This window comes from Anabrus simplex, chromosome 2 (genome assembly GCF_040414725.1).
Source record: "Anabrus simplex isolate iqAnaSimp1 chromosome 2, ASM4041472v1, whole genome shotgun sequence".
NCBI classification, from domain to species: domain Eukaryota; kingdom Metazoa; phylum Arthropoda; class Insecta; order Orthoptera; family Tettigoniidae; genus Anabrus; species Anabrus simplex.
The window spans coordinates 276,458,621-276,485,315 of NC_090266.1; the positions used below are offsets into that span (position 1 = coordinate 276,458,621).

The window sequence follows — 26,695 nt, forward strand, 5'->3', positions numbered from 1 at the left end:
TGATATTATAATTTCTAAGACTAAAGTAATGTCAGTATGATGATTGAACGTAAGGTCCAGAATTCAAAACTGGAACAGGTAAATCATTCTTCACGGATGGTAGTATAGTAAATTAGATTGAATCATTGTGCAGAAAGGCTAATGCAGTGAGCTCGCAGTTGCGACCAATAATATTCTGTAAGAAAGAAGTCAGCTCCCGTACGAAACGTTTTTTCACCGGTCCGTTTTCATATCAACTTTGCTATACTGGAATGAAAGCTGGATTGACTCAGGATATTTCATAAGTTAGACGTAACAGACATGAAAATAGCGAGAATGATACTGGTACAAACAGGTGGGAACAATGGCGGTAAGTTACTCGGAATGACGATATAAAAGCTTTTAGGAATGAACTTGACTGATGAAGCTGTACGCATAAACAGACTTCGGTGGTGGTGCCGTGTGAGGCGAATGGAGGAGGATTTGTTGCCTAGGAAAGCAATAGACTTAGTCATGGAGGGTAAGAGAAGTAGAGGGAGACAAAGACGATGATGGTTGGACTCAATTTCTGATGATTTATGGATAAAAGGTATGGAATTCAACGAGGCCACAGAGTTGGTTACAAACAGGATTGTGAAGGCATTTACAAAATTCACACAGGCTTGCGCAATGAACGCCGAAAGGCACAACAATCTAAAATGAATTTGTATGTATGTATTTATTATTATTATTATTATTATTATTATTATAAATAATAGACTATAGACTACTTGAAATAATATGGATTATATGTCATACTAACTATTTTTACGGCTCTGGGAGACGCTGAGGTGCCGAAAATTTGACACAATTTGTGTTCCAGTAAATTTATTGACTCGAGACGGGCGTTTCTAAGCATCTTAAAGTACCACCGGACTGATCGGGGATCGAATCTACTAACTTGGACTCAGAAAGCCAGCGCTCCACCATCTAAGCCACTCAGTTTGTATAATATACGTAACAATTATCGGTCAAGATGTATTCTAGTTTAAGTACCTATAAATGTTTCCAGGTTATTCTGTTCCTGAACATGAAATTGGGAACCGTTCCAAAATCTACATGTATTGAGTTGTAACATCTTGAGGATTATCGTTTAAAATCAACGCGACTCGGATTTGATGTATTTGATATTCATTTCTGATTTATTTCATCATCGGCAAATTAACACAAAAGAGCTTGAAGGTACAAGATGGACACAAGAAGTTTTAGTTAAAGATATTCTACTCACCATAGACTCTAAGAGGCGCAGCGTGCCGGGTACGTCCAACACGGTTTTCCGCCGCACACTCATAGGTACCGCCATCCTCTACAGCGACTTTGCTGATGTTTACGTGGCTGATGACATCTCCAGTCATTGTCACATACTGGCCAATCACAAACCTGTAAAATAATCTGAACTAGCACTTTAAATTCCCCACAAAACACATCACAATGTACTAAATTTACACTCCAAACAGCAAGAGAACCATTTCCTTGACATTCCACAAATTATAACAAAAGATCAGGTCTTTAACATTTTTCATTAACCTGTTAGAACAGTAAATATGTTCTGAAATTGCAACTTAGTATCCAGTATTGGGGAGATAGTAGGTTCGAACCCCACTGTCGGCAGCCCTGAAAATGGTTTTCCGTGGTTTCCCATTTTCACACCAGGCAAATGCTGGGGCTGTACCTTAATTAAGGCCACGGCCGATTCCTTCCAACTCCTAGCCCTTCCCTGTCCCATCGTCGCCATAAGACCTATCTGTGTCGGTGCGACGTAAAGCAACTAGCAAAAAAAAAAAAAAAAAAAAAATTGCACCTTCTTCTTACCGATGTTAATTCAAAACAAAGTATAGATAATTGCCATGCCATTGCCCTATTTTAACATTTCCATATTATATAAATTTTCATTTTAACTTCCCTACTTCAGATTTGCCTACCTCGTGAACTAACACAATTTGTGTCAAGTAATGTTGGATATTAAATCGGTGCATAATTCAAGAAAAGAATATGTACTTAAAATTACACATTACCGGGCGAGTTGGCCGTGCGCGTAGAGGCGCGCGGCTGTGAGCTTGCATCCGGGAGATAGTAGGTTCGAATCCCACTATCGGCAGCCCTGAAGATGGTTTTCCGTGGTTTCCCATTTTCACACCAGGCAAATGCTGGCTGGGGCTGTACCTTAATTAAGGCCACGGCCGCTTCCTTCCAACTCCTAGGCCTTTCCTATCCCATCGTCGCCATAAGACCTATCTGTGTCGGTGCGACGTAAAGCCCCTAGCAAAAAAAAATTACACAATAATTTACCACCACTCTTGACTAGAATCTCCCACATTCAAGTACTCTTAAATTCAAATCGATGGCGGGATTCGAACTTGCAATCATGAGTGCAGAAAATGAGCCCGTGTTCATTTGTGGAGCGTATTTAAAAAAGCTAATAACATAATGAGAAGTAGTTTTTAGATATTTAAATTTCTACACCAGAAACATACGAGTTCTTTTCAAAGTCATTTCTGAGTTTTAACGGTCCATTTTTACATATTTTACGCATTACGCCCTTGCAAGTTTAAACAACAATATTACAGCCATTTTCGACAAGGGAAAAGTGGGACTTTTTCAAAATTTGATACCTACACAGCCTAGTTTGTTGCAAACATTGATAAAAGCTGCTGTTAAGTGAATGTTTAGTTTTAAAAGTTATTTGTGCAATAACAATTCTAAGAAATCATTGTTACAATTATGTCATCATCATCATCATCTGTTTACCCTCCAGGGTCGGCTTTTCCCTCGGACACAGCAAGGGATCCCACCTCTACCGCCTCAAGGGCAATGTCCTGGAGCTTCAGACTCTTGGTCGGGGATACAACTGGGGAGAATGACCAGTACCTCGCCCAGGCGGCCTCACCTGCTATGCTGAACAGGGGCCTTGTGGAGGGATGGGAAGATTGGAAGGAATAGGCAAGGAAGAGGGAAGGAAGCGGCCATGGCCTTATGTTAGGTACCATCCCGGCATTCGCCTGGAGGAGAAGTGGGAAACCACAGAAAACCATTTCGAGGATGGCTGAGGTGGGAATCGAACCCACCTCTACTCAGTTGACCACCCGAGGCTGAGTGGACCCCGTTCGAGCCCTCATACCACTTTTCAAATTTCGTGGCAGAGCCGGGAATCGAACCCGGGCCTCCGGGGGTGGCAGCTAATCACGCTAACCACTACACCACAGAGGCGGACGTTACAATTATGTAACCAGCTAAATGTCTCTTTGTTGCAACGCAGCCTCTGCACGAGAGGAAGTCGTATTTCATAAAGTAAAACTTAACCGTTTGTTAACATAGCGGTTATAATGTATATTAGACATGTTTGCGAAATTAATAACTGGTTTGACAGAAGGCAGTTTGGGTTTAGGAAAGGTTGTTCCACTGAAGCTCAGCTTGTAGGATTTCAGCAAGATATAGCGGATATCCTGGATTCAGGAGGCCAAATGGACTGCATTGCGATTGACCTATCTATGGCATTTGAAAGGGTAGATCATGGGAGACTACTGGCAAAAGTGAGTGCTACTGGACTAGAAAAAGGAGTGACTGAATGGGTGGCTATATTTCTAGAAAATAGAACTCAGAGAATTAGAGTAGGCGAAGCTTTATCTGACCCTGTAAAAATTAAGAGGGGAATTCCTCAAGGCAGTATTATTGGACCATTATGTTTGCTTATACCACGTGGCTCACGGACGCCGTACTGCCAGCGGGCAGGTTACATCAGAATATGAAGAGATAAGAAACAGAGTCACACTCGCAGCATATTACTCAGCGCTGGCGGTCGAATGCACCCCTTGCATTAGTAAACATCGTTTTCGACCGCAAAGTTCTAGGCTGGTGTATGCTACAGCCGCACTATATTTGCTATCTGCATGTCGGCAGTAGCTAGTGTGATCAGCAGCGGTGAATACACATACATTATTTTAATCTGGACAATCTGTTCGGAATGCAACAGAAGCTCCAAACAGACGTATGCCTTCTACATACGTACTTCACCGAACAGTATTAGTTTTTGTTTCATACATACAACTCTTCCATCGAGTGGAATGTCTACAAGTGTATAAATTAATAAGTTATTAAATTTCCTTTTCTGCATCTTTGGCGTGTTTACAAACAATAGCGGCGATTTTTGGAGTAAATATTACATTTTTTCCCACTTTAACCAGCTGGAACTAGGAATTATTAAAAGAAAGCTATTTGTACAAACCTTGTTGTCTTATCTGCTAATTTTTCCTTTATTTTTTAATTATTAACATAATTATTTGTGGAAATACGCACGAAATGCCGTTCGTCGCGGCTAACTGATTTGTATAGCGCTACGGCACGTAGTGGAGACTTTGCATGTGCTGTGAGGAAGGGTAGTAGGGGTACATACTTTTTTGACAAGGTCGTGGTCACTGAATTATAATTCACCCGCTTGCCGCGCGCATCCGTCAGTTTGGCAGCCTCGTTTAGTGTCTGTTATTTTCTTAGTGTGTATTCAAATACTAAATTATTTTAATTGCATAATCATGCGTGCTTCTATTTAATTGCACCGAACGACCAGGCCGTGGGGTTAGGGGCGCGCAACTGTGAGCTTGCACGCGGGATATAGTGGTTTCGAATCCTACTATCGGCAGGCCTGAAGATGGTTTTCCTTGGTTTCCCATTTTCACACCAGGCAAGTGCTAGGGCTGTACCTTAATTAAGGCCACGGCCTCTTCCTTTCCACGCGTAGCCCTTTCCTGTCTCATCGTCGCCGTAAGTCGTATCTGTGTCTGTGCGACGTAAAGCCAATTCTTCTTCTTCTTAATCCGCTTACCCTTCAGGGTTGATTATACCTTGGACTCAGCGATGGATCCCACCTCTACTGCCTCAAGGTCAGTGTCCTGAAGGGTGAGACGTTGGGTCGGTATACAACTGAGGAGGATGACCAGTACCTCGCCCAGGCGGCCTCACCTGCTATGCTGAACAGGGACCTTGGTGGCGGAATGGGAAGTTTGGAAGGGTTAGACAACTAAGAGAAAAGGAAGCGGCCGTGGCCTTAAGTTAGGGACCATCCTAGCGTTTGCCTGGAGGAGAAGTGGGAAACCGCGGAAAACCACTTCGAGGAAGGCTGAGGTGGCAATCGAACCCACCTCTACCCAGTCGACCTTCCGAGGCTGAGTAGACCCGTTCCAGCCCTCGTACCACTTTTCGAAACATCGTGGCAGAGCCGGGAATCGAACTCGGGCTTCCGGGGTGGCAGCTAATCAAAGTAACCACTACACCACAGAGGCGGACGTACAGCTAATTGTAAAATAAATTCAATTGTAATTGTAATTTCAACGGGGGATAATACCAACGTTCCTTTCACTGGGCTGGATTATTTGTTTTGAGTTATTTATTAAGCAAATCGATTTAATCTACCCCGTGGTTTGTTTGTGAGACCTGGTGAAAATTTTAGTATAAAGCGTTTAATCACAATCTCAAAAAAGTATTATTACAAATAAACCACGGGGCAGGTTTATTCCATTTACATAATAAATAACATAACAGAAACGAAAGAGTTTAGTCCGGTGAAAGTAAAGTTGGTATTATCTCCCGTTGAAGTTTCATTTAAATATTTTTTTACAATTGATTTTACGCCGCCGCGACACGGATACGACTTATGGCAATGATGGAACAGGAAAGGGCTCCGCGTGGAAAGGAAGAGGCCGTGGCCTTAATCAAGGTAGATTTGCCTGGTGTGAAAATGGGAGACCACCGAAATCCATCTTCAGGGCTGCCAACAGTGGGATTCGAAACGACTATCTCCCGCATGCAAGCTCACATTTGCGCGCCCCTAACCACACGGCCAGCTCGCCCGGTACAATTAAATAGAAGTACGGCACGATTATGCAATAAAAAATCAATTAGTATTTGAATATACCGAGCTCGATAGCTGCAGTCGCTTAAATGCGGCCAGTATCCAGTATTCGGGAGATAGTGGGTGCGAACCCCACTGTCGGCAGCCCTGAAGATGGTTTTCCGTGGTTTCCCATTTTCATACCAGGCAAATGCTGGGGCTGTACCTTAATTAAGCCCACGGCCGCTTCCTTCCCATTCCTAGGCCTTTCCTATCCCATCGTCGCCATAAGACCTATCTGTGTCGATGCGACGTAAAACTAATAGCAAAAAACGGTATTTGAATACACACTAAGAAGTAATTGGTACTAAAAGAGAGTGCCAGACTGGTGGATGCACGCGGCATGCGGGTGAATTATGACTAAGTGTCCACGACCTTGTCAAAAAAGTATGTACCCCTACTACCCTTCCGCACAGCACATGCAAAGTCTCCACTACGTGCCGTAGCGCTATACAAATCGTTTAGCCGCGACGAACGGCATTTTGTTCATATTTCCGCCAATAATTATGTTAATAATTAAAAATAAAGGAAAGAATTAGCAGATAAGACAGCAAGGCTTGTACAAATAGCTTTTTATTTTAATAATTCCTAGTTCCAGCTGGTTAAAGTGGAAAAAAATGTAATGTTTACTCCAAAAATCGCCGCTATTGTTTGTAAACACGCCAAAGATACAGAAAAGGAAATTTAATAACTTATTAATTTATACACTTGTAGACATTCCACTCGATAGAAGAGTTGTATGTATGAAACAAAAACTAATACTGTTCGGTGAAGTACGTATGTAGAAGGCATACGTCTGTTTGGAGCTTCTGTTGCATTCCGAACAGATTGTCCAGATTAAAATAATGTATGTGTATTCACCGCTGCTGATCACACTAGCTACTGTCGATATGCAGATAGCAAATATAGTGCGGCTGTAGCATACACCAGCCTAGAACTTTGCGGTCGAAAACGATGTTTACTAATGCAAGGGGTGCATTCGACCGCCAGCGCTGAGTAATATGCTGCGAGTGTGACTCTGTTTCTTATCTCTTCATATTCTGACGTAACCTGCCCGCTGGCAGTAGTTCCCCTGTTAAAATCAGTTGGTAGACACCCCACACATCACTTATGCATGCGGGACATTTATAAGTAGAAAGTATGGCGTCCGTGAGCCACCTGGGTATATATCAATGATATGTGTAAAGAAGTGGAATCAGAGATAAGGCTGTTTGCAGAAGATGTTATTCTGTACAGAGTAATAAATAAGTTACAAGGTTGTGAGCGGCTACAGGGTGACCTCGATAGTGTTGTGAGATGGACGATGGGCAATAGCACGATGATAAACGGGGTTAAAAGTCAGGTTGTGAGTTTCACAAATAAGCAAAGTCCTCTCAGTTTTAATTACTGCGTTGATGGGGTGAAGGTTCCTTTTGGGGTTCATTGTAAGTACCTAGGTGTTAATAAAAATACCTTCGTTGGGGTAGTCGCATAAATATGATTGTTAATAAAGGGTACAGATCTCTGCACATGGTTATAAGAAGGTTAGGGGTTGCAGTAAGGCTGTAAAGGAGAGGGCATATAAGTGTCTGGTAAGACCCCAACTAGAGTATTGTTCCAGTGTATGGGAACCTCACCCGTATTACCTGATTCAAGAACTGGAAAAAAATCCAAAGAAAAGCAGCTCGATTTGTTCTGGGTGATTTCCGACAAAAGAGTAGCGTTACAAAAATGTTGCAAAGTTTGAGCTGGGAAGACTTGGGAGAAAGGAGACGAGCTGCTCGATGAAGTGGTATGTTCCGAGCTGTCAGTGGAGAGATGGCGTGGGAGGACATCAGTAGATGAATAAGTTTGAGTGGTGTCTTTAAAAGTAGGAAAGATCACAATATGAAGATAAAGTTTGAATTCAAGAGGACAAATTGGGGCAAATATTCATTTATAGGAATGGGAGTTAGGGATTGGAATAACTTACCAAGGGAGATGTTCAATAATTTTCCAATTTCCTTGCGATCATTTATGAAAAGGCTTAGAAAACAACAGATAAGGAATCTGCCACCTGGGCGATTGCCCTAAATGCAGAAGTTAGTAACACATACGCAACATTATATCTTGGTGGCGGGGAAGATGTCTGCATACAAGTATTTAACACTTTTCACGTACATTTAAGTACTGCATAAGTCTGGCAACATTTCCTTCTCTCTTTTTTTGGAATATTTTATTATCAAAACAAACTTTTATGACAGTGGTAGTGTAATTATTTCCTACTTGAGAATTTTGCTAGTTCTCTTCTGATGAACGCGTTTCTCACTCTGAATGTTAATTTTATCACCATCAATGTGATGTGAACCTTTCAACTTCAAATTCATCTTCAACTGATATATTCATGGGCAAAGCCAAAACCATTATTAAACAGTGAATATATAATTTTTGTACTTAGATATCGAAAAAATTGTTGACTTACTTTTTCTTTTTGCTCAGTGCAAAATTGTCTTCGCCGTTTTCTTGCATTCAGTTCAGGTGGCAGATACACTTTGGATGATTTTGGCCTATTGTAGATGCTGTCCCTGCATTTTAAACACATTATGTGTGTGATAATGTCTTCAGTCAATAATCGGTCTATAGCACTATTTTTGTCACCAACTACTCCTTGTCAGCATGTCGTGTTCGAAAGAGGTGATGGGGGGGGGGCGTTTCCCTCTATCCCGTGCAACACGTGTTTTCTTCCCCCTCCTTTTCACAAATTGGCTGAAGACTATTACAGTATCACATGGTTTTAAATTCACCTTTACTTGTGAATAGCCTGCAAGGTACATGTATTCGGTACATTACGTCTTCTCAACTTTTCTACTACGCACATCACAGTCCCTGCTTTGGGATATCATTCTGATGCATACCAGCTTCATTTTCTCGATCTAGGTCGGGTCTGTAACCTTTCCTTTCAAAAACTGTCTGACGTTTCTCTCTCAAATTCTTGTATCTGAGTCATCACCCCTTAAACATTTTCTATCTCCTGTAATTTCCTCTTTCCGAGTAGAATATTCGCGACTTTATTTCATTGTGCCTCCGCTGTATTTGTCGCCGTGGAAACTTTTTTTAGCTCCTTTTTCTTTTTTAATTACAAACGTTGCAGTTATCGGCTTTAGGAGAAAAGCTTCTCAACTGCGTTACTCAGCCAGTTGTATGTAATTCTATGTGTTCATATATTATGTGCTTACTATAATGAGGAAAAATATCTTAGAAGTTGAAAGACAGAACTACCGGGCGAGCTGGCCGTGCGGTTTGGGGCGCGCAGCTCTGAACTCGCATCCGGGAAAGAGTGGCTTCGAATCGCACTGTCGGCAGCGCTGAAGATGGTTTTCGTAGGTTTCCCATTTTCACGCCAGGCAAATGCTGGGGCTGTGCCTTAATTAAGGCTAAGGCCGCTTCCTTCCCACTCCGAGGCCTTTCCTATCCCATCGTCGCCATAAGGCCTATCGGTGTCGGTGTGACGTAAAGCAAATTTTAGAAAGACAGAACTCATCTAAGTATTTTCCTTGAATGAGTGTGAAAATTCACACTTAGGATCACCGGCTAACATCTCCTCTGGTTCACAGTTGAATCACTCATCCTTAGCCCACCAGTTCTCCGATACGTAGCTTATTGTAGACAGTACGGACGCGGAAAGATGTCACTGAATGGTTATCAGTAAGAAAAAATTTGTCTGTGACCATGTTCCATTTCAGTCAACACATATTTAATTTCGCAGTTAATTGTTTGATTGTTTCGCATTTAATTTGATTTTCTATAAAATCTACCGACACGAGGCTGACGTATTTTGTTTCAATATGTATGGTATGTGCGTTGAGTCTTCAGCCCGCAGACTGGCTGGATCCTCAGTAGTTCCAAAATCATCTGTCATAGAAAATCGAAGCGTTACTGACGGTTAGTAGGCAACTAAGAATATGAGAAGTGAGGTACTTTACCGTTACTTTTCTCACCAAGCCAGAAGGTGATGTTACATACACATCAGTTTTCAGAACGCAGAGACTTGTATACACAAGCTTACTCTACAAGCCCTAAGCCATACCTTCATGCCATTAATTACAGAGATTGGTCGTGTAAGTACTTTTTTTTTTTTTTGCTAGGGGCTTTACGTCGCACCGACACAGATAGGTCTTATGGCGACTATGGGATAGGAAAGGCCTAGGAGTTGGAAGGAAGCGGCCGTGGCCTTAATTAAGGTACAGCCCCAGCATTTGCCTGGTGTGAAAATGGGAAACCACGGAAAACCATTTTCAGGGCTGCCGATAGTGGGATTCGAACCTACTATCTCCCGGATCGTGTAAGTACTGTAATAGCTTTATTCATACTTCAGCCACTTTCACATTGGCAAAGCCCAAGATGTTAATGTTATTGGCTTGACGTCACATTAACTATTTTTTCGGTTTTCGGAGACGCCGAGGTGCCGGAATTCAGTACAGCAGGTGTTCTTTTATGTGCCAGTAAATCTACCGACACGAGGCTGACGTATTTTAGCACCTTCAAATAGCACGGGACTGAGCCAGGATCGAACCTGCCAAGTTGGGGACAGAAGGCCAGCGCCTCAACCGTTTGAGCCACTCAGCCCGACGCAAAGCCCAAGATCAAACAGAGATAGACAGATGAAAGTAACACATGTGTTTTAACCCATTCTAGAACTCCAAACAGGGTTATTTGTTATGGTGTCTGACGTTATTATTATTATTATTATTATTATTATTATTATTATTATTATTATTATTATTATTATTATTATTATTATTATTATTATTATTATTATTATTATTAAAAGTTTCCCTTACGTCGCATCTACACAGATAGGTCTTATGGCGACAGCGGAATAGGAAAGGGCTAGGACTGGAAGGAAGGGACCGTGGCCTTGATTAACGTACAACCCCAGCAGTTGCCTGGTGTGAGAATGGGATACCGCGGAAAAACATCTACGAGGCTGCCGACAGTGGGGTTCAAACCCACTAGATCCCGAATACCAGCTGGCAGCTACGTGACTGAAACCACGCAACCACTCACTCGGTGGTATGTGATGTGTAAAGTAACTTGTAGGTAAGGTCTGGGATGATTATATTGGGCATGGTGGTCTTTGAGGTTTATGTCATGTGTAGCAAGATGAACCGTTTGAGAATCTTCCTCAAAAGAAACCAGAATTCTCCACTCAATTGAATATTATCATAACTGATGTAGAGGTACTGGCTGCTTCACTAACTATACTTCATGCAAAGTTCGTAAAGACATATTTCATTGAAGAAAAATATCCAATCGAAGGATAAAGTGAATTTAAAAGAGTGTTCGGGGAAGTGAAATTATTAATCGGAACGTGGCAATGTTATTGGAAGGTTATACCAGGAATTCGAGTTCGTGTATTAATGCTGATGCATTCCAAAAACAAACAGTGTAAAGTTATTGGTTAAGCAGTGCTAAAATATTGGCCAACTTCTATTTATGTGAAGAAACATTCATGTTGTTTAAGTTAAAATAACTTCCGATAAGTTAATGATATTCCGTAGGAGTGGTAATCAACTTTCATTATGTAGATGTGGGCCTGTCTGAACTTTTCGAATGCTGTGTACTGAAGGTCAATTTTCCTGGCGGCTACACAGTTTTTTAACTATGTTAAATGTAGGTAAACGGGCTTAGGCATTGTTTATAATGGGACGGGGTACATATCTGTGCTGTTGAATATTCTGTGCCTCAGTTACTTATGGTCGGAGCCAGAGGCACAATTACGTCTTCTATTTTTGCCGACTCCTGTAACAGACTCGCAATCAACAAATTTACCCATGAAGTTACTCTATATACACTGAAGAGATCCATCAGGATATTGGGGGCACTGTTCACATTCATCGTCATGCTAAAGAACTCAATGTAGCACAAATTACGTTTCTTTGTATTTACGTTAAATTTCCTTTGTTCATAACTGCTGAAGACTCTTGATTTATTCATTTGGTGTAATATTCTATATCCTTGTGGTCACCTGTTATTTCAGGCAGATGAATATAAGAAATAGACAATGTACTTTCTCACCCAAATATTCAGTGCCAAGCAAATGTTAAGACATGAACCTTACTTTCAGTCCCAGAGCAACTATCTCAGTCTTCGACCTACATGAGTACAGACACTGCAACAACGCAGCTTACCGAAGGAGTCAACACACATGTAAATATCTGGGGTTCACCACTGATACTGTTCATATTCTTCAGGGAAGAATAAACAATACTAAACCGGGCGAGTTGGCCGTGCGCGTAGAGGCGCGCGGCTGTGAGCTTGCATCCGGGAGATAGTAGGTTCGAATCCCACTATCGGCAGCCCTGAAAATGGTTTTCCGTGGTTTCCCATTTTCACACCAGGCAAATGCTGGGGCTGTACCTTAATTAAGGCCACGGCCGCTTCCTTCCAACTCCTAGGCCTTTCCTATCCCATCGTCGCCATAAGACCTATCTGTGTCGGTGCGACGTAAAGCCCGTGGGAAAAAAACAAAAACAATACTAAGTGGAGCTGGGAACGAATCGCTGGCCAAGTTCAATACCATGGCATCTTAAGAAGGGTTGTCTTTAGATGAGAGCACTGAAACATTTCGTTCCTAAGCTGTAATTCAGGAAATGTAATAAGGAAACATTAAGACATCGTTCTCGGACTGTGAAATAACTGTAATTCTAGATATCTTAGTAAAGAACTGGATAGAGCAAGAACTATGCTATATGTCCTTGTTTATATTTCAAGATCTCAATTTTAAATATATGTTAGTACTGAACTAGAGCGGCGAAAAAATGATCCCGAGATATCGGTAAACTGATTACACCGTAACTGCATATTAACTTTAAATTTGTATCATTAAAATATGAATGGCAATCTGCGTTGTTAAGGAAGTTATTTATGTTAAAAGTGAACCTGTTAAAACTTGTTTCCTTTCCATTTGCACACTTATAAAACAAAAATTACCGGGCGAGTTGGCCGTGCGTGTAGAGGCGCGCGGCTGTGAGCTTGCATCCGGGAGATAGTAGGTTCGAATCCCACTATCGGCAGCCCTGAAGATGGTTTTCCGTGGCTTCCCATTTTCACACCAGGCAAATGCTGGGGCTGTACCTTAATTAAGGCCACGGCCGCTTCCTTCCAACTCCTAGGCCTTTCCTATCCCATCGTCGCCATAAGACCTATCTGTGTCGGTGCGACGTAAAGCCCCTAGCAAAAAAAAAATTAAAGAACTCATTCGCGAGTGACAAGTAGAGTTCCTACCCTTCTAAGTTCACCACCATACTGAACGTTCAGACAAGTTCTTTTACAGGGAGAGATCTATATTTTGCGTTTTAGTGAAAGAAATATGCCAAGTATTTATGGATATAACCAGATAATTATAATCATATGTGACAGAAATTCTAGCATAGCAGACTGCATCATTGTATAACCACTGGAGAGGGATAACTGTAGAATGAGTTGTTTGCAAGTGCCTGAATATATGCCCCATGCTGACAAATGTCTTAGTCTTGTAATCGGAATTTTAAAATGTAATCTTCAAATAATGGTAATTTTAATGATCAGGTTTTTCATTTACCTATTAAAACAAATCGTAAGTTACCACAATCTACTGTATCAGCAGCAATTAAAAGAACTCACTCTTCTGAAATTCTGAATCAAAACATAGCTTGAATTTCTAAATCTCGAAAAGAACCCACCTACAATTAACTCGATCGTTACCATGTAAAATAATAAACTAAATATCTAAAAAATCGAGACCTACCTAGTATCTCCTTAAGCCACGATGGCCTGAGTTTGTGTGCAAGTGCCTAAATAAATGCCCCATGCTGTCACATGTCTTCGCCCTGAAATCGGAATTTTAAAATGTAATCTTCAAATAATTTAATAGTAACGGAATAATGGTAATTTTAATGAACAGTTTTCTCATTTAACTATTGAAATAATACGTAAATTATCACAATCTGAATCCCAGACAGTCTTTCTGATATCACCTTTTGATTCCCATTGGTGGAGACATGCTTGTATAGTTCGTTCTTCTTCATCAAATAAATGCTCAATGGACTTCAGATCGAGAGCACGGGGACCACCAAAGCAATGAAACCTCGTTTTCGATCTCCTGAAAGCAAAGACGATGCCAGCAAGCACTGAGGAACGGCATATTTCTTAGCTGGAAATATCCGTTCCCGCCTGGAAACGGTATTTGCAGTAACGAGAATACATGATTGCCTGCAAGTCGAAAACGCCTATTAGTATCCATACGAGCAAATATAGGTATTATGGGGCCCAGTTCATGGCAGTAAAACAGCTGTGTACGCCCGAAAGACATAAAAGTGAGACGTAAAACAATATTACTATTCTTCTATTTACGCCGCTTTCACACAACCCGGTGGGGTTACAGGTGCGAACTGTGTTACACATGTAGATTTGGCCCTATTTTACGCTCGGATGCCCTTCCTGCCACCAGTCCTATGTGGAGGGATATAGACTATTAACTACTGCGTGTTTCTCTGGTGGTCGGTAGTGTAGTGTGTTGTGGGTATATGAAGAGTGAGAAAAACGCAAACACTCAGTCCCCGAGTCAGAGAAATTAACCAGATGCGGCTAAAATCCCCGACCTAGCAGGAAATCAAACCCGGGGCTCTATGAACCGAATGCTACGACAATGATCATTCGGCCAAGGAGCCGGTCACGTAAAACCTATATTATTATTATTATTATTATTATTATTATTATTATTATTATTATTATTATTATTGTACCAGGGGTACAACTACCCCGGCTCTATAAACTGCGCGCTTTCTCTAAAGCCATCTATGTCAACAGACTTGAACTTGTGAACTCCCAGAAACCATCGTCTTCTATAGTTAGATATCTCTACCATCCATTTACTTGCTCCATCTTCGGGACTAAAGATTAACCACTGGATAGAGTAACATATATTTTTGGGGTTGGCAAACTTTTTTTCTGAGAATTGTTTTGTTTATGTACCGAAGTTTTCAACACTTCAGTTGGTTCCTCCTCGATTGTAATCAACCTCTCAGATACTTGGAAATATGATCTCTAGCCAATTAAAACCGGGGGTGTGTGCCGGAATCCAGCCTATCATTAAAGAGTTCTGGAAGCTTCCCCTTAGGGTACAATAAAAGCAGGGCAATTTAGGGCCGGCTTGTCGGAATTGCTCCAGTGCTTGGGAGTGCCACTTGACCTAAGGGAGGCAGGGGCAAGGCCTGCGCGAAGAAGATCCAGCGGCACCAGGTTAATGGCAGAATTTACTTAGACATGTGATAGCTCCTGCGGATAGTTTGAGGGGAAGGCTTCAACCTCTTTTCTTTTAATGCAATTTTGTAAACTGGTGGTTTCAATGTAGAATTTTCGGCAAGTCGGAGGACTCTGTTCGATTCCCTACTGGGAAACATATGATGTAAGGGAAGAAAGAGTGATTATCCTCTGTCGTTTCCCATTCAACCTTGCATTGGTGCCTAAAGCTTTCAACCTCGGGACTTAAGCCCACTTGGGTTTTACAATTTCTATAAGTCGTGCTGGTGTTTCATCTCCTTGCCTTTTATTTATGGCCGGTTATTTGCAATCTGTTCTTTTAAAAATAAGGGCATGTAGTATGGGCAATTATGCCCCTGTTTATTTATTTCTGAGTGTAGAGTTTTCCTTGTGTTAGTTCTCTTTGGGAACAGTGACTAAGATAAGCCCACATCGGGGGAACTGTGTGTGAATAATTTAATGTGAGGCTAACCGATAGGTTGTCAGGTGGAATTTTAGTTCGCCATAAGAAATTGATGCCTCTGCGAGGCTAGACTATGGTGTTTTGGACCTCAGATTCTTGGGTAGTGGAGCAAATCATGCTCTTGTAAAATATTTTACCTGTCAAGAGCAACAAGGCTCTTTTCTATGAAAATTAACTGCCTGGTATTGTCACAAGATTTTGTACCTGATTTTCGGACTTCTGAGAGCTGACGAGCTCATTAATAACCTGCTACATTTGTTGCATATTCATTCAGATTTTCTATCTTTCAATTTTAATAAAAGGAAAGAAATAAAATTTCCAAATTTGTTGTGTTAAGTTCTGCTCTAGTTAATTCCTTGTCCAGCCATTCAACCCAGACGCTTCATACCCCTCTGTGAACTATGGAAACTCCACAACAATTATTATAATAGCAGTGTAGTTACCCTTATTTTAAGTAAGATTTACAATTAATTAATTAATGAACGATTTTATTCTTGGCGTGATGAGACCATAACGGGATGTCCATGGATGGCAATAGGGATAACCAGCTTGATGACGATGACGACGACGATGATGATGATAAGGTGCCATCAAGTAGACGTAAAATCCTGTCGACTGCATGGATCGACTGCCTCCGGTTGTTTCGATTTTCACCCATATACTTCAGATCCTCCAGTGACAAGTTCATGTTGGATTTGATGGAGTCTACCCCTCTCAATTCTGTTCTCCCTTGTCTCCGAGGCCCCTCCAACTTCCCTAGCATAATGTTATTAACCATTACAAACACCCAGTCCCCGAGTCAGAGATCAAATAATGTCTTAACCATTCTGGCTTTTGTATGCAAAAATTCATCTGAACACTTGCTGGTTTTTCAACGAATTAGAACGTCTCGTAATGTGTCCAAAATATTTTTACAAGTTGCTTAGTTAGCAAGCCAGTTTCTGGACGATGGTTGTTCTACTGCTTTTGCGGTCTAATCTATTTTGAAAAAGCGAAAAACGTATTTTGATTCGTTGAACAGTATAAGTTTGCAAAATGATGAGAAGAATTCATCTTTGGGCTTCAGTATCCCACCAATTAGCTGAGTAATTAGGTGGAGTAGTAAAAGCAGATATCTAGAATTTCCGACAAGTTGAAACGGAAAAATCACGGAAACATTTTTGAAATGAAATGAAATGGCGTATGGCTATTAGTGCCGGAAAATCCCAGGACGGGTTTGGCTCACCAGGTGCAGGTATTTTGATTTGACCCCCGTAGGCGACCTGCGCGTCACGATGAGGATGAAGTGATGATGAAGACAACACATGCACCCAGCTCCCGTGCCAGGGAAATTAACCAATGATGGTTAAAATACCAGACCCTGCCAGGAATCGAACCCGGGATCCCTGTGACCAAAGGCCAGCACGCTAACCATTTAGCCATTGAGCCGGACAACATTTTTGAAGATGCCCGATGATAGTTCTCATATTCACATGTTGTATTGAGCCGTATCTCGACGGCCCATAAGAGGTACTCAGATTATTATATGGTATAATATATAATTTTATTGAAATAAATTTCAGTCATATTTGGTAAGAATAATGAATCGCAGGATAGCGGAGACCGGAAGCCCATGGAGACATCAAGTCGCGGGATATTGGGCGATATTTCCTCAGGACCGTGAGAAAGGCTTAGCGTCACCAGGAGTTAGCACATCTCGGCACGTGTACATGATGTTGGCCAAGGGTAATATTCAGCCAATGAGAACGCGTGGGGCTGGCAAATACGGAGTCTGAATCGCGCGAAGTCATAGAACCGGGTTAACCAACATGAACAGTTGCTTGATATAAATTTTGTTATTTGACGAATTTCCACAGGTCTACAAGTGAAATATAATCAGGAATACGCGATAGAAATAATCTGGAGAAATTTGATGTTATTTGCAGTGTGTTTTATAGTATGTTCTAATTAATATTAAGTCATGATGCATGGCAAGCACGTTGATTGGTGGTTTGTCTAAACATGCGGGAATCCCATAGCTACAACGGCGTTAGCCACGCTTCCTTAGCGTCACAAGCTCTGGAGAGCGTCACTCTGATCGCGGAAGCCGATGTGATGTGACGTTGTTCGGTAGTGCTCCGATACTTGTTCGTGAAATTTGCCACGTGAATCTATCAATAACAGTGTATGGTTTTTAAGACCGATAAACAGTGTTTTCAGTCGTGCAGTTGAATAAATTAACTGGTGCAGTGTTAAATTGCAGATTTTATAATGGCACAAAGTTCACTACAGATAAATAGACGGTAATAATTAGCCGCAGTCTGGAAAGTGAAGAAGAGACGCTCAGTTGTTTCATATTTTCGTGTCGGTCGCGTTTCGCGAGGAACTCTCGATCCGTACCGCGAGCCGCTCTCAATAACTGTATATAGAAACCCTAATGTGTTAAATTTCAAGTGTATTTGTGTGTCAGTGTGTTGGCTGAGTTTATAGCTAACAAGGGTTTGTTCGGCACGTGCAGCGTTGAGCGGTGAAGGGACATTCATCTAAAGCCTTCTGTGTTGCAGTGTTCAGTAACTTTCAGCAAGAAGATGGCACCGCCCATGGAAGAAGGAAGATTGTTTCTATGTGTTAAAGCAGTGCTTAACATGGAGTAACCACATAACGCAGCAGGGATGTGAGCCGCTGCCAGTGTCCTGAGAGTCGTCCAAGATAAGACGCATGTTTTAATAATGGAATGTTATATGGGTTATGTTACAATACTAGAGCAGCTTAGTGTAGGGATTTTCTTTCACGTAAATTAAGCCTGACGGCATGTGTTTATTTCACCTTTGTAATGTTGTAGATACGGATAAGAGAGGAATGCATGATCTCTATATTTTTATTTTTATTTACGATTAGTTAGATGGGATAAAGAGGGAGTTGTTAGGATTATTTTGTTGTTATATTATGCAAGAAATTAGCTTAATATTATTCCGATTTTCCCTTGTATATTAGTGATAGGAGGATTAGAATGAGCAGATCATCCAATTTCCAATTTAAACCCTTGCTACGATGAGAGTAAATTCAATTTAATTATGGTCATTTAGAGTGTTAGTAACAGTTAGATTGCATGACGCATGGTATTTCAGAAGCTGACACGTGTGAGCTGCATAACAACGTTGAAGGAATAGGATCTTCAAATGTAGGTTGGAAACTGTTTCGCCCAATGATTTGTACGGGAATCGAACCTAGATTCATAATAGAAAAGGCTAATGAGAATTGTAAGAAATATAAGAGGTTTTGATGCATGCTAAGTTATGAAGTAGATTATGCAGGCCGATTGCATGCCTGATGAAATGAAAAGAATGATGTGCAGTGAATGTGTCCTTGCTATTGTCTTCTGAGAGTATATTAATTATCAGAATTGACGGAAATTGATTCCAGACCAAGGAGTCTGATGTGTGTAATGGATTATCGAAGCATGTCAGTAAGAAGTACGATTGTACGTGAGCTTCCGTGTAGTCGAAGAACGATAATATTGCCTCACAAGCTTACTTGTTAGCCGTGTTTACATAGACAGTATGAATGAGAAGGTATTTCCGTGATACAATCTTGGCGAACAGAATCCAAGCCTCAGTACAGCATTGAATTATAACATTTCCTTTCAGCCCACAGCACAGCAGGAAATATGTGTCGGACGAACGCGCTTTTGGGTGCGCAAATGCAGCAGAAGAAGGCAATGTTGCCCATTGCTTTTCACATGATTAATGAAGGGTAATAATATGTTTTCTCTTACAGGATGGTGTTTTGTGATATTTTCAGGTTGTTTGGAATTGTTGTCTGGTTGTTGAATGGGGTACAGCCCGAGTGCTGACTAATATTGTTGGTCAATCTAGTTCTCACTAGATCCCTGGGTGAACCGCGTTTCACGTCGAGTCAGTGTAGTATGTAAGTCTTTCCTTTCTTTATCCGATGTAGATATGTGAGATACTTTGCTTATTTTGTCTTTATTGTAAATATAGCGTAGGGAAATGCCACTAGTATTTTTACATAATTCATATCGTGTCCCAATGCGTCTTAATTTTCGTTTTTATCGAAAGTTTTATGTTATCTTAATTTTTCCTTTTTTCGTTTAATCTTGCGACGACTCTAGAAATTTAAAAACCCCTATCAATGTGATACTTTAAATTATGTGGCTCCATGCGAATCGATTACGTATCATTATACGCGTACGTATACTAGTACATAAAATGAACACTGGACAATCAGATGAAGAATATTTTGAAAACTTTACAAGTATTCAATGTTGTGCTTGAAATTTCACTTCCCATTTAATTTTTTTTATTAATGAACGTTTTAGTGTCCAGTTTTTTCTTTAAATTTTGGGATTATGTTAATGCCATTTTTATTTTTTACTTTCTTGTCTCATATTAGTATGATTCGGGGCTATGTTGTGAATAAATTCATCCAACCCCATATTATTGTTTCTCATTCGAGTTATACCTCTATTTTACTGTCATTTACTTATATTTAAGTGAGAAACTTCGACTTTTAGCCTGGCCCATCGACAACCAACCCACTTCTCTGCCCAACCCTGAGTTAGTCGGATGTTCATACAGGAATGGAGGCATCGTCCTAGTGGGTTACGACCCCTGGGTACGGTACAGTATGACTTAATGGAAAGTAACAATGTAAGCACTGGTTCATCTTACTGAAACGTCAGTTCTACTGTAGTTCCAGTTATTCAATAAAGTCTTCTTCCAGACTGTAGCCTTGTGCATACTATTATGCTATATTTTAGTATCGGCTTTATGGTTTAAAGACATCATTGCATAAATATTGGCAATTATCTTTGCACTAATTAAAGTACTGTAAACCAAAGTTACAGTATGACAAGGTGAGTGATTTTATGACACAGCATAATGTTCCAGAAGTGAGTAGTCCTATAAGTGGCTTATTATAGCCCACTTGTCACAAAATCACCATGCTCTGGAAAGAAAAAACGTAGTTTGAGAGAGGCTTTTAGATTCTCCCATAATTTCTCGTGTATTATTCTTCCTGACCTTTATCCAATGTATTGGGCTCGGCACTTCATGGATATTTGGTCCAGTTTTAAGGCCGAATGCCCTTCCTGACGGCAACCCTATGTGAATGGATATATTCGCTACTGGGTCTTTCTGTCATAGTTAATAGTGTGGTACGTTATGTGTACAGAGATAAGTGTATGAGGACAGACACAAACACCCAGTCCTAGAGCCAGTGGAATTAACTATACGCAGTTACAACCTCCGGCCTTACCGGGAATCCATCCCGGGCCTCTCTGGACAGAAGGCCAGTATGCCGGCCATTCAGCTAAGGAGCCGGACGCACAATTTCTTATTTAATAATAATGTTTATTGGGTGAGACTATTTATTAAGACATTCACACAGCCACAGGTATGTGCGTTGTGTAAATTTTGATATAAAGTACAATGTCCACTGTAAATATTGATTATGAATGGGAGTTTCTTTTAAATAAAGAAATATACCGAGCTCAATAGCTGCAATCGCTTAAGTGCGGCCAGTATCCAGTAATCGGGAGATAGTGTGTTCGAGCCCCACTATCGGCAGCCCTGAAGATGGTTTTCCGTAGTTTCCCATTTTCACACCTGGCAAATGCCGGGGCTGTACCTTAATTAAGGCCACGGCCGCTTCCTTCCAATTCCTAGGCCTTTCCTATCCCATCGTCGTCGTAAGACCTATCAGTGTCGGTGCGACGTAAAGCAAACAGCAATAAAAAAAAAAGAATTAAAGTTCATGGTAATATTAATTCTGATAGGGAATCACGTTTTACAAGAATGGATGTGAAATGTGGAACATCTAACGTCCTAAATTAAAAACAACGGCGTATCAATGAACGATTTTTAAATCACTGGCATAAGCCTACGCCGCATGCACAGAAGTTTTTTTTTTGTTAGTTGCTTTACGTCGCACCGACTCAGATAGGTCTTATGGCGACGATGGGACAGGATAGGGCTAGGAGTGGGAAGAAATCGGCCGTGGCCTTAATTAAGGTACAGCCCCAGCATTTGCCTGGTGTGAAAATGGGAAACCACGGAAAACCATTTTCAGGGCTGCCGATAGTGGGGTTCGAACCTACTATCTCCCGAATACTGGATACTGGCCGCAATTAAGCGACTGCAGCTATCGAGCTCGGTGCACAGAAGTTTGTACTGAGGAGTCTTCAATTCTAATGATAATGAAACCAAACGATCAATACCATGATTGGGTTGGTGGTTGTATGATTTGTTTTGTTTTTGCTATTTCAACGATGTTTGTTGTTTGTGTGGAACACTGGAATATATTCGCTGTCAAGTGGGTTCACTTTTTTGTTTCGATGAGTGTACATGGCGAAGGGCAGGTTGCCAGAAGCCTGAAGAAAATGTGAGCCATTTCAAGGACGTATTGCGTTGAAAATAAACGGAATGTGCATGGCATATGGCCGTTGGTTCTTTATCTTTTGGAGACCATTTTCATGCAAATAGCATTTACGAATAAAATTGCATTTATAGTAGTTTCATGAAAGTAATGCAGTTTTGTCGTGGCTCTTTCATGGGATAATTGTACTTCACGTTTCACATTTAGTTGAAATGTGAAGATACTGTCCCATTTAATCTCAACGAGCTCCTAAGAACATTACCCTGGTGAAAGATACAGATTTATTCCATTTCCTTTGGTGAGCTAATAATTATCATTTAGGATATTTCGAAATCAGTTGTTTTTGTCAGTAACATATGCAGTTAAACTGAGAAGCTGGCGTAAATGATAATTAACTTGTTAATGGTGTAGGACTAATTGTCACTTACTGGAGGGTATGAGATAATTTTTGAAACTTCAAAAGCTGGACTGAGTGGCTGAGACGGTTAAGACGCTGGCCTTCTGATTCTAAGTTGGCAGGCTCGATCCTGGCTCAGTCCGGTGGTATTTGAAGGTGCTCAAATACGCCATCTTCGTGTCAGTAGATCTACTGGCACGTAAAAGTACTCCTGCGGGACTAAATTCTGGAACCTCGGCGTCTCCGAAGACCGTAGAAGTAGTTAGTGGGACATAAAGCCAATGACATTATTATTATTATTATTATTATTATTATTATTATTATTATTATTATTATTATTATTATTATTATTGAAACTTCAAACATTATTGTGGCCATTTTATAACAGCTTTATTAATTTGTGAGGTGATATGTACTGTAAATACAAGAAGTTTCAGTCGACTTAAGATAATTTGTGACAGGATTTAAAACATTTCATGAACGTACACTTTTAAACAGTTTATCACAGACATGAGTCTCTTCTTTAAATCACGATGTAGAGAGATGGAGAGAGAGAGAGAGAGAGAGAGAGAGAGAGAGAGAGAGAGAGAGAGAGACCATGTGCTTTAATATTTCAGACTTACAAATGTTTGGAAATTGGGGGCATAAATGTACGGTACAACGTGACAAAAATTGAGCGAGTTGGCCGTGCGGTGGTCGCCCAACTCTGAGTTTGCATTCAGGAGATGATGGGTTCGAATACCACCGTCGGCAGCCCTGAAGATGATTTTCCGTGGTTTCGCATTTTCACACCAGGCAAATACTGGGGCTGTACCTTAATTAGGCCACGGTCGTTTCTTCCTACTCCTAGCCCTTTCCTATCCCATCGTCGCCATAAGACCTGTCTATGTCGGTGGGACGTAAAGCAAATTGCATCTATCTATAATAATATTATTGTCTTTACGTCTCACTAACTAATTCTTACGGTTTTCGGAGACACCGAGCTGCCGGAATTTAGTTCCACAGGAGTTCCATTACGTGTCAGTAAATCTACCGACAAGAGGCTGACGTATTTGAGCACCTTTGAATACCACCAGACTGAGCCAGGATCGAACCTGCTAAGTAGGGGTCAGAAGGCCAGTGCCTCAACCGTCTGAGCCACTCTTCCCGGCGTATCTATCTATAAAATTCTGTATAGAATAGAGGATGTATCAAGCCCTCGAAACGTATTAATTTTCTTTTTTACAATTGGCTTTACGTCGCACGGACACAGATAGGTCTTATGGTGACGATGGGAAATGAAAGATCTGGGAGTTGGAAGGAGGTGGCCGTGGCCTTAAGGAACAGCCCCGAAATTTGCCTGGTGTGAAAATTGGAAACCAGGGAAAACCATCTTCAGCGCTGCCGACAGTGGGGTTCGAACCCATTATCTCCCGGATGCAAGCTCACAGCTGCGAGAGCCTAACCGCACGGCCAACAATATATATATATATATATATATATATATATATATATATATATATATATTGTGCCCTTTTCAAGGCAACAACTGCGGTGAACTCTTCCTTCTTCTGTGCGCCGGCTGCTCCTGTAATAAATGACATGTAAATCATACTCACCGCTGCATGTAGACTCTTCTTCCTCAGTCGTGACCGTCCGCTATCCCCGAAGAGAGGCCACCCGACGATCAAGGAGTGAGGAAATGAAAAGAGGGGTAAACTAACTAAAAAAAATGACGGTACCCAAAGACTGAATTAAAATTTAAATAAATGACTGATTTATTGAATAAAATGCAAAGTGCCAAAAGGAATGAACGTAAACTGAACTAGTGAAAAATGTAAACAAATGAACTAAATGAGACTAAGAAAATTAAAGATTGAAGATCTGCCTTACACTAACACCATAATCTGCCTAATAAACTGACTGAAGGTCAAACACATTGATTAAATAATTCCAGACTATGTTGTCACTGTCTCCAAGTTAATAACATGACTCAGTTTAAAACTCTGGTCAGAAAGACCACCTTCTTGAACTACAGAATGGTATTACGTAGAAAATATCTCTCCAAACTAAATTAAAATAGTTGAATCATAATAAAGTAATTAGTTACGTCATCAATCCACTGACTCATAGGAGTTATCAAATATTTATCACATGTGGCTCATTTGGTAAAATACCCAACTTTAAAATAATCATGGCCTGCACTAACCAAGTGTATCACATCAGGAATAATTCGAAGAAAAACAACCATGAACATCACCCTTCATTTCCTACATGACCATTGTCTTATTAAAACACCTCATGATTAAACAAATAAATTATTGAAACATCAATCTGAGTGTTACAACCACTCATCTAAATTTTAAACTTCACTTGCATATCTGTGATAGACTGGACTGCTTAAAAATAATCCAAAAGATTAGGCCAAGTGCCTGATGTTAACATTTTAAATGATAGCGATCCTTGTACATTGAAATTTCTATTGAATTTGCCGCTAACTGCATTTCATTATCAACTTATTATTTGTGGTACCACCACTAGATGGAGGCAGATGCCATCTTGTTTACCTCATTCATTGCGGCAGTTTATACAATTGGTTTATTAAAGATCGCTTCATTTCTAAATAAAATGTAGTGGATTTTTTAAAAAAATTGGTAATTACTTAAATGCCTGGTATGAGCATACCACTACTATCGTTTCGACTGTGACCTAATCGACGATCCATTAACCTAACATCTGAAATCTTATTTACATCATTAAATCTGTTAAATGGAGAAACATTGCTCCGACAAAGAAAATACAAAAATCAAAACTAGCCTATCTACACCTATCTATTTACATCAAATCAAATATAAATAATTCACATACGCCTACGTCCTACAAATAAACGGTAATAAAGTACACTCAGAAAGAAATAAAATAAGCAAAACTATATCCCACCATCGCGGCCTACTGGAAATTAATAAGGATGGAATGCGCAAAATAATCTCGGAGTCTCCATAAAATATACCCCGCTGCGTGTAGCAAAACATTGCGAATTTGACGGCAATCTCTAACCTCAGACGATAAATGTCTGGCCACGATACTATTTAACCTTTGTGGACAATAACTGTTATTTCATGTCATCCATGACTTTACATGACTATTGAAAAAAAAATACATTGACTCGTCGCTCTGCTCACATTGTACAATGGCTAGCATATTTGCCGAGCATCTACTTTCCCTGGAATTATTTAAACAAATACAGGCTTCTGCCTACAATCATAACCCATGTCGTAACACATTTAACACTCTTGGTCAAATTATTCATTTCACAATTCTCTTTGCTCATTAATTCTCGACGTCATTATTATTCATTATTCTCACAATACGGCCTCGCTCGTATCCGGCGGGCAAAATATCTGTCGTGCACATTACGACTTCTTACGACAGTTCATGACATGGTCCAAATATCATATTTCCATTATCAACGTAGATCATCAGGGATATTAATCATCTAGCTCGATCTCTTGATCATTCTCTGCTTCGCATCTCACAAAAAAAATTAGAGCTGACTCATCAATGGTTTCCTGGCACTCACTGTTTCTATATAAAAAAAAGTGGCGAGATTGCCTCTCAAAACACAGATGTTGAAAGATGTGTAACCGCAACTACACAGAAATAAATACTCGCGTCTACCAAAAATCGTCGCAAAAGACACGGGATAAGTACTATCAGACGCGGTCATCTGAAGGATGATCCGACAACATAAAACAAGCTGAATGCGCATAAAAGCAAAAATAAACATTAAAATCATCGAGGTGGCGTTTACAAGATCAAAACTCCAACAAAAATATGACTCAAAACCAACGATATAATAACATGATGAATATTAAAAATTACTTATAAATCGGCATTACACTCATAGATCAAATATCATAGCTTCCTAAACTGTCAAAGTGACATACTACAGAACACGCAAACAACATCTACCTAAACGAAGTGCACAAATAACCCTATTATTATTATTATTATTATTACTATTATTATTATTATTATTATTATTATTATTATTATTATTATTATAGTTACAATTATGATTATTTAAAAGATGTGAACTATTTACAATCCTACCTAATACTCTAAGCTACATTGATCATCGATTAGTCACGGTCCTACATTATTTATTTACATTATTTATTGATGCTCATACCTGTGTGATGGCAGCATGTTGGCTCACCCTCCAGCCTCGGTCATGGTGAATTTAGAATTCCATCTTCAAGCTGATGTGGTATTCCAAATTTTTACACACGCAAATTTGACACATATTTGCCATGGCGTA

General features: G+C 40.4%; 1 protein-coding gene across 1 annotated transcript in view; it reads right to left on the minus strand.

Annotated features, from left to right (window-relative positions):
- The window catches only part of LOC136863512 (cell adhesion molecule Dscam1), a 938,330-nt gene that overhangs the window by 461,121 nt on the left and 450,514 nt on the right, over nucleotides 1-26,695 (minus strand). Inside the window, exon 8 of the mRNA XM_068225977.1 lies at nucleotides 1,247-1,398. Within this exon, the coding sequence (XP_068082078.1) occupies nucleotides 1,247-1,398 (152 nt within the window). The remainder of the gene's footprint in view (nucleotides 1-1,246; nucleotides 1,399-26,695) is intronic.